We start from the raw sequence: 9,742 nt of genomic DNA, 5'->3' as shown, positions 1-9,742 counted from the left end.
TGTGTCTGTGTTAATTGGTTTCCCTTTTCTTTGTTGAAGAGGGTCTGTGCAATCCTTCTGCCTAGTCCGCCATCTTGCCCCACCTCCTCCAAAATGGGCTGTTTGAAGTGAAAAATTTCTTCTCAGCCTCATGTTTTTATCTTAAAACTTAATGCAGTTTCTTTCTGCTCTCTGATACATCTATTTTATTACTAAAAGTAATTTCTCTTATGAGTTTTGCTTACACAGATGTGTTCAGTTTGTGAAAATTCATGGAGCTGTACAAATGCAGTATACGTACTTTTCATTGGGAGCTCTGGTGGCGTAATGCCTAAGGCACTTGACTGCTAACCAGAAGGCTGGCAGCTCAAACCCACCAGCCACCCTCGGAAGGAAGGTTGGGCAATCTACTTCTGTAGAGATACTGCCTCAGAAACCCAAGGAGGGGTCTCTGTGAGTCAGATCTGACTCGACAGCAGTGAGTTTGTTTTTGGTTTGGTACTTGTCATTATGTGTGTTATGTTTCATTATAATGTTAAAAAAAATAATAAAAAATGCCCAAATCTCCAAATATATCTGAGTTCTAGGAAAATCTGTCTTATTTCTCTTCTCCCTTGCACTCCTTGGGGTTATGAGCACATCAGTTCGAGGCATATATTATGTAGGTTATTAGGAATTTTAAACAGGGTTAGGCATGGTCTGCTTTGTGTTTTTCAAGATTGTTTGGATTAATGATGCATGGGGAGCCACGAAGGAAGTCTGGGTAGGTATAGGAGCAGGAGATGTAGAGGCCAGAGCCTGGGCAGTGGCTAAGGAATGGCCAAATCGGACAGACTCCAGAGGCATCCACTGGAGAGAAAGAACTGGAATGGTGGAAGGAGCACTTGGAGGGAGGACAAGGAGAATTCCTGACCGTACCCCTTCTTTGTTGACCTAAGTCTCATTTTCCTCAGTTATGAAAGAAGGATCCAAGTACGTTCTATGCCTACCCCCCACCTTTTGTGAGAACCAAATAAGATAATGTATGTGAAAGCCTCTTATAAATTATAAAATGCCTTCAGAAATTGTGGTAATGATAGTGGCTGTATTATCATTATCATTGTTTATGTAGCTTAGTATAAAAGTGGTTATGCTTTTAATCTCTAATGCAATAAACTGCATTGCTGGCTTATATTCTATGTGCAAAGCTTCTTTAAAAACTTATATTCAGTATTTAAGTACTTATAAATTTAAAAAAAAATTTATGACTTTGGTGGAAGTTTACAGAGCAAATTCATTTTCATACAGCAGTTCACACACATTTTACTTGTAAATTTTTAAAGATCTGATTGAAACATACAGTAATCACTATTCTAAGTCTTCTGAAATGCTGTCCAATTAAAATAAGATTAATTTTTAAGTTGAGATTGCTACCAGCTTGTTTCTTTTCCTTTTTTACTTTTATTGTGGAGAAAACATACACACCAAGACATTCACCAGCATAACAACTTGCACATTTACAGCTCTGGGATATTGATGACAATTTTCATGTTGTGCCAGCTCATATCTTAAAAACTTGTTTAGATTTTTCATTGTTCCACATCCAACTTTGCTGAGCAGCATCTGGGATCATAAAAGCTTACAAGCAGCCATCTAGATGCAACGATGGGTCTCTCCACGTCCAGAGCAAAGAAGAATGAGGAAAACCAAAGATTGGTGGAAACAATTAGTCCAAACGACTGGTACACTATGCAGTCCTCAGCCTATATGACTATGGGACTAGAAGAACCAGATGGTGCTCGGCTACCACTGTCAGCCACTCGGAAGGAGATCTATGTCAGAGATCCTGGATAGAGTGGGGGTACAATGTGGAACAAAACTCAAAGTCATTTGGGAAAAAAAAAGGGAGACCAGGTTTGCTGGTCTGATAGAGCCTGGTGGAACCACTGAGACGATGGCCCCTACCTGCCTTTCAGGTCTGGAATTGAACCCACACCTGTGGCTTCCAGCCAAACAAAAGACAGGCATATGAGTTGAATATTTACCTGAGGTAGATATACTTCTTGGAGAGAACAATCATGGGAGAAAGAAAAGCTGTTTATGGACAGGGAGACAGCTCGGGGCAGGAGTGCTTGGAGGGAAAGACACGGAATAAGTAACTATCAAGAGGAAATGGGAGGGGGCTGTTGTATTGTGGTAAATTTTAGTCAATGTTATGAGACAACGTGTGTGTGAACTGCTGTATGGAAAGTGAATTTGCTCTGTAAACACACCTAAATCACACACACACACACGAAGTGTTTAGAGTTTTAAATGATGAAAGCTGAAAGTCCCATGAGGACTGTTAATGGCTGCTTTTATTTCAGCCCATTCAGATAGGCCAACAAGCAGAGGATGTGGAAACTTTTGTGGTATGTTCTGTAAAGCACCAAAAAGGGGTTTTGTCTCCTTAGGTTTCATAGACATATTCTCAGAGTCCAAGGAAGGCCTGGGTGTGCACTCTTCAATGATCCTGCGCTTCCTGCATCGCAATCGCATCTCCAGCGTGGTGATCCCCTACCCGGTGCTGGACCACTGCTGTAACATGTGTACCATGAGGTCCTCTGTTCTGAAGGAGTCTCTGGATCAGCTTGTACAAAAAGAAAAGGGTATGTATGTGTTCTGGGGTTTTTCCCCCTCAAAATATGCTATCATTTTTTTCTAAAAATAGTGTTTATTGATAGGATGAACCAATCCTTCTTTATTTCTAAAATTATAATAGTGATCAATTTGTAGCATTAAAAGGGCCCCTATGACTCCCTCCACTGCCACCTGCTGCTCCTCCCACCCTATGCTTTTTAAGCAACTGGTCTCTCATCATTCATATCTGTGCTCATTTGTGACTTCAGAGAGGCCTTTCTTGATCACTGTATCTGATGCCCCTACCATCATTCCCCACCTCCTGGTCACTATCACCTTTGCTAATTTCACAGTCTAAATAGCCCTGATCGCTACCTGAAGTTGCTGCATTATTTATTTATTTATGTTTTGTCTGTCTGCCCCTCAAGTGTAGCATTTTTGTTAGCACCTAGAACTGTGTTTGGCATACAGTAGGTACTCAATAGGTCTGCTACTACAGACTCACTTAGTGATGGTAACAAATTAATAATGTGAACAGACAGGTCCAGAGTTAGACCCAAGTACTTACACGCATATAGTCCCGGATAAAGTTGGCATTACTAAGCAGGATGAAAAGGTAAACTAGGCAACAAGTGAGGTTAGGAAAGCTGGTTAGCCATTTGGAAAACAAACAAAGCTGAATTATTACCCCATTCCATTCACTAAATTCAGGTGTCTCAAAGAATTCAACTAGAAAGATAACTATAGAAGAAAATAATTCCACTTTATAAAAATTCTGATAAGGGAAAACCTTTGTAAGAAAAATGTGAAACCCAGAAGCTACAAAAGAAAAGATGAATAAATTAGACTATCTGAAAATTTAAAATTCTGCACAGCAAAAAATATAAGCAAAGTGAAAGGGCAAATGACATTCTAGAAAACAAAAACTATTTGTAACTTATGACTGGCTTAATTTTTAACTAACTCTGATGTTGGGCAATTATTTCGCTTTCTATGCCTCAGTTTTCTCACCTCTAATGTGAATTAATACATAAAAAATGTATAGAACAGTATCTGGTTCACAGTAAATAACTAATATGAGCTATAACCTATATAAGGAGCTCTGGTGGCGTAATGGTTAAAGCATTCAGCCACTAACCAAAAGGTTGGTGGTTCAGACCCACCAGCTCACTCCATAGGAGAAAGATGAGGCAGTCTGCTTCCATAAAGATTTACAGCCTTGGAAACCCCATGGGGGCAGTTCTGTTCTGTCCTACAGGGTCACTACGAGTCAGAATTAACTTGATGGCAGTGGGTTTGGTTTGAGTTTATTATGTATATGTTATGTATATAAAATATATAAATTGGTAAGACTAGTGACCCAGTAGAAAATGAAAAAGGGTATGACTAAGCCATACTCAGAAATACAAGTGGCTTATGAATAAGTGGCTTTAAAAGCCTCACTCATAATTAAAGAAATATAAATTCAAACTATAAGATGATTTGCTCTTTTGGCATGGTTTTGCAAATATACCAGTGATTCAAGTATCATACTTAAATGAGATAAAATTGTTGGCCTTTTTCTACTTTGTATAGGTTCTGTGAAAAGAAATTTTAAGAAACATTAATTTTTCTAAGGACTCAACTACAAACATACTTCTGCTAGAGATTTTAAATGGACTTCTTTTTTTTCCTTGTGAAAAGGATATGACATGGTAAACTCTGATTTTCCTTGCAGAAAGCCCTGGAGATTTAACAAGAAGTCCAGAAATGGATAAACTCAAGTCAGTAGCAAAGTGCTATGCTTATATAGAAACATCCTCCAACCCTGCAGACATTGACAAAATGACAAATGGAGAAACGTCATCGTATTGGCAGTCAGATGGCAGTGCCCGCTCACACTGGATTCGGTGGGTGGTATAATACTAGATCTTGAGTGAAAGTCCCAAAAATTACCTGCTTTCTTTCTCTTACCCCATCAGTGTATTTAAAAAAAAAAAAAAAAAATTTAAGTTTCAGAATGTTTTATACTTAACTGACTAGTTTTTTTTTTTCCCCTTATGGCATGGAGCTCTGGTGGCATAGTGCCTAAGGCACTTGACTGCTAACCAGAAGGCTGGCAGTTCAAACCTACCAGCCACTCCTCGGAAGGAAGGTTGGGCAATCTACTTCTGTAGTGATACCGCCTCAGAAACCCAAGGAGTGGTCGCTATGGGTCGGATCCGACTCCACAGCAGTGGTTGGGTTTTATGGTAAATGACTATCTGTGAAGATGCTGTATGAATCAAGTGAAAGGAAACCTGTAAAATCAGGTTAGCCTGGTTAATATATTCATAAACATGGTTAATTTCTTTATTTGGTATTTTACATGACAAGTGTTTTTATGTTCTGTTGAGTTGATTTTTGACTCAAAGCGTCCTCATAAGACAGAGTAGGAGGATGATGCGGGATGGGGAGATAGTTGATGCTTTTGTACATAAGGTTGCCACAAATTGGAGCCGACTGGCTGGCAACTAATAGCAGCAACATAAAGTGAATACTTACTGTTTGATTGGTATGTTTTATAGATTATCTTATTTAACAACAAAACAATCCCCAAAGGTAAGGATTAATATTAAACCTGTGTAACACATGGTGAACTGGAATCACAGAGAAGGTGAGAGGCTATTACTGGTTACTGAGCAGCTGAGCTAGGCCTGTTGATGGCAAGTCTCATTCTTACCACCACACTGTACATGTTCAGTATTCTTATTACCATTGTTGTTATTGTTTTCATTTCAGCTGCTTTATTGAGCTATACATGAGGTACAGTCCACTGCATCTAAGTAAATTGCACAATTTATTGAGTTTCATACATACATATAAATAAATATACATCCATGTATGTATATATACAAGAAAATATTTTTCAAGATAATAAATATATCCAACACTCCCCCCCCCCAAAAAAAAAAAAAAAAAGACAGAGTAGAACTGCCCTGTGGGGTTTTCTGGGCTGTAATCTTTACGGAAGCAGATCTAGGGAGAAAAGATCCCCAGCTATTTCTCCTATAGTGCTACTGGTGGGTTTGAACTGCCAACCTTTTGGTTAGCAGCTAAGTGCTTGGTTGTTGTGCCAGCAGGGCTCCTTAAAGGAGGAAGTAGCCCTTGACTAATATTTTATAATACTGACTTCAGATCTTTTTCCCTAATTTCTTAGGAAAATAAAAATCACAGGGGACAAGTACTTTTTCAGTGTCAGATATGATTTTGCTTTTGAAGGCCATTTGTGTACATTTAAGAAATCTATATGAAATTGATGCCTAAGGCATTTGACTGCTAACCAGAAGGCTGGCGGTTCAAACCCATTCAGCCATTCCTTGGAAGGAGGATTGGGCAATCTACTTCTGTAGTGATACCACCATGGAAACCCAATGAGGGTATGTTATGGGTCAGAAAACAACTCGATGGCATCTCATCTCATCATTATATGAAACTCAGTTGACTAGCTTAGAAAAGAGGATGGGATGGTCAGGAATCTTGGAGTGAAATTAGTGACAGTAAACTGTAATTTTCCAAAGTTCTGAAGCTGCTATCTGAATTTTCACCTGTCCCTTCTGAGAATGGACTCAGTTTAGTTGGTGGAAATAGAAATAATTGCATTGTTTTATTTTGGAGTATATATTTTGGGTTTTAGCCTCATATCAAGTTTATAGATGAGGAAGTATAGTTAGTTCTTGGTTCTCAAGATAGGAAATTTAAATGGCAGTTTAGAATTTGCTTCTTGTTAGGTAATGGGATTTTGCTAGAATGTTCATATTGTACCTTTCTGCTTTTATTACTAGTTTTAACAGGAAATGTGATATTAACCTTGAACTGAAACTTTTTAGAGACTTGGGAAGGTCATAAGGACTTTGAAACTAATAGCATTTCAAGCTAGTTGCTGTTAGGAAAATCAGTCTTTGAGTATATCAAGTATGTGATCTTTGAGATGAGATTTGTGAACCCAGCCAATTCGTGATTTATATAAATGTTTGTAATTTCTACTCTGTGTGTTTTCCAGTTTAAAAATGAAGCCAGACGTTGTGCTTAGGCACTTGTCCATTGCTGTGGCTGCCACTGACCAGAGCTACATGCCACAGCAGGTGACAGTAGCTGTGGGGAGGACTGCCAGTGATCTTCAGGAAGTCCGAGATGTGCACATCCCCAGCAATGTTACTGGCTATGTGACACTCCTGGAAAATGCCAACATCAGTCAGCTCTGTGAGTCAACTAAGAGGCATCCTGCCTTTCTAACTAAGGGGTTAGGGAGGACAGGAAAGAAAGTGACTTTTTTTTTTTTTTTTTTAAACAATTGCTTTATATTGGTATCCTAGGAAAAAAGGAGCTCTGGTGGCAGAGTGGGTAAGACATTGGCTGCTAACCAGAGGTCAGTGGTTCAAACCCACCAGCTGTTCCATGGGAGGAAGATGAGGCAATCTACCTCTTTAAAGATGTACAAGCCTTGGGAACCCAGTGAGGGTCACTATGAGGCTGAATCAACTTGAGGGCAGTAGGTTTGTCCTAGGAAAACCTCTGGAGAGGCTATTAGTTTTTCTTTTGAGATTTCATTTGCTTCTCATGATATACATGAAAGTCATCATTATATAATCTACTTGGTGATTTAAAAAATTACAGAATAATGGTAAACTTTTTTTTAATAGAAAATATTTTATTTTTCTTTTCTTACTAGAAAATTAGAAACATGTAAACAAAAATTACTCAAAATTCCATTACCCAGGGATTGTCATTGTGAACACTTTGATGTAGATACCTCTAGACTTTTTCTCATGTGTGTGTTTGTATGTGTATGTGTGCATGAAGGTCTCTGGGTGGAGCAAACAGTTTACACTCAACTACTAACCTAAAGGTTGGTGGTTCCAACCCCGCCAGCAGTACTGCAGGAGAAAGGCCTGGTGATCTGCTTCCTTAAAGATTGCAGCCAAGAAAACCCTTTGGAGCAGTTCTGCTCTGGAACACATGAGGTTGCCATTAGTGAGAATTGACTCAATGGCAGTAGGTTTGATTTCTGTTTTATGTTTATGTATCTACATGTGCATACATATTTTTTTTCTTTCAAAAAACAGAGTTGGATATAGATTTATGTATTTATATATAGCTATACACATCTTTTACATGTACTATACACACACACACACACGCATCTTCTATGAAAATGGTAGTATTCTGTACATGCTATTTTGTAATCTTTTTTTTTTTTAACATGATGCCATATCATATATTCATGTACACCTCTAGTGTTATAAGTGTACGATTTCATTTTAACCAGCCCCTCATTGTTGGACATTTAGGTTGCTTCCAGTGTTATGCTATTATAACCTTGCTTCATACATAGGATTTTGGAAATAATCACAATTCTGTGATTTCTTTCCAGGCTTATTTCATTCAGGAAGCCGGAATGCTTCATGTTTTGTCTCATTTCTTCTAATGCTTTCCTGGGCCAAACGAAGTGTTCTCACTTTACTCAGAGGAACTGAGGCCTAGGGAGGTAGCGTCTTTGTGTCTCACCCCTAGACAAAGAAGTAGTTAAGCTTGTGGAGTAGAAGCTTCCTGTCTTACAGTGTGGTGGTCTTTTCTCTAAGCTGAGTCCTTTTTAACTTCTCACCTCTTCCCTATCCCAAATAAGAAATTGTGACATCTTTTAAAAGTGAATCATGCCTGTGTCATCTATTAGGACTTAATTATTAAAAAGTAATTATTATAACTGCTTATGAGCCAGCTACTGTTTTATAACTTAATCCAAGTTTTTGAACTCTAGGAAAAATTCTAGAAATGCTATTACTACCATGCATTTGGTGAGGATTTTTTTTTAATGCTCTTTGTGTTAATTTTCAAGACTCAGAAATTCCTAATTTTTCATGTTATTCTTAATGCTTCTAAGATTGAGCAATGCTTTTGTGACGTATTTATCATATAGAAGTTCCGTTGCACACATTATTATTTCTGTCATCAAAGTGTATTTCAGAATTTTCTTTTTCAAAATGTAAACTACTATTTTGCTTTTAGTTTGGAGCCTAGCGTTTGCTGAATTCAAGCAGTTAATCCAATACTGAATTTGTTGTTTGTGCCTGACAGATGTCCAAATCAACATAAAACGGTGTCTTAGCGATGGATGTGACACTAGAATTCACGGTTTGAGGGCTGTTGGCTTTCAGAGAGTCAAGAAATCGGGAGTGTCGATCTCAGATGCTTCTGCAATATGGTACTGGTCTCTGCTGACGTCTCTGGTGACGGCGTCTATGGAGACAAACCCAGCTTTTGTCCAGACAGTACTGCACAATACTCAGTAAGTTACTCTCACTGATTTCCAGCCCCGTTAAGGATCACTCATTCTTTGGAATGCTTTCTGGAATGTCAGTGAGCAGCCTTCTAGCGTCATGACTTGGTCAAAGCTTAGCCTATGTGCCATTGTATTTCCTACTTGTGTCTTTTTAGTTCTATGTTGCTACTTTCTTTGATACTCTGATCTCATAGACTTTGTTTCTTTCAAAACTTTTTTATTGTGCTTTACTTGAAAGTTTATAGAACAAATTAATTTCCCATTCAGTAGTTTGTGCATAAAGTGTTCCATGACATTGGTTGCATTACCCACAATGTGCCCAGCACTCTCCCTATTTCCAACCTTGGTTTCTATTTCCTGTCGTCTGAATTTTCTACTCCTTCGTGACTTCTCATCTTTGCATTTGGGCAGGGAACATGTTCCTCCCAGGTTTTTTGTTTTGTTTATAGACCTGTCTAGTATTTGGCTGAAAGGTGGATCTCTGGGAATGTCTTCCTTACATTACAAACAAGCTATCCTGTCCCCTTGGGAGGCCATAAGCACCTTACGTTTTCATAGTTCAACCCAGTCATCAGATGGGAGTCACAAAGACCACGGCTAGAAGAGCCGTACCAAGTGGTTCACTGCACCACAGTCATGAGCATTTCTTCACGTGTTAACTGCCTGAAAGTCTTCTTTGCTGATTTGTCTGTTAATATCCTTTGCTCATTTTTAAATTGGATTGTTTGTCTTTTTGCTGTTGAAGTATCCAAGTTTTCTATAAATTTTAGAGATCAGACTCTTGTCAGATGTCACAACCAAAAATTTTCCCTGTTGTTGTTGTTGTTGTTAAGCGCCATCGAGTCGTTTCCGACTCATAGCGACCCC

At 38.6% G+C, this 9,742-nt stretch overlaps 1 protein-coding gene across 1 annotated transcript in view; it reads left to right on the top strand.

The window, feature by feature from the left end:
- ZZEF1 (zinc finger ZZ-type and EF-hand domain containing 1) overlaps positions 1-9,742 on the top strand; it is a 155,797-nt gene that overhangs the window by 28,689 nt on the left and 117,366 nt on the right. Inside the window, exons 3-6 of the mRNA XM_007937490.2 lie at positions 2,412-2,606; positions 4,295-4,466; positions 6,599-6,798; positions 8,671-8,881. Of these exons, the coding sequence (XP_007935681.1) occupies positions 2,412-2,606; positions 4,295-4,466; positions 6,599-6,798; positions 8,671-8,881 (778 nt within the window). The remainder of the gene's footprint in view (positions 1-2,411; positions 2,607-4,294; positions 4,467-6,598; positions 6,799-8,670; positions 8,882-9,742) is intronic.

This window comes from Orycteropus afer, unplaced genomic scaffold (genome assembly GCF_000298275.1).
Source record: "Orycteropus afer afer isolate SDZICR_OR568_19922 unplaced genomic scaffold, OryAfe1.0 scaffold00042, whole genome shotgun sequence".
In the NCBI taxonomy this organism is placed as follows: domain Eukaryota; kingdom Metazoa; phylum Chordata; class Mammalia; order Tubulidentata; family Orycteropodidae; genus Orycteropus; species Orycteropus afer.
This window is presented reverse-complemented; position numbering and strand designations above follow the sequence as displayed.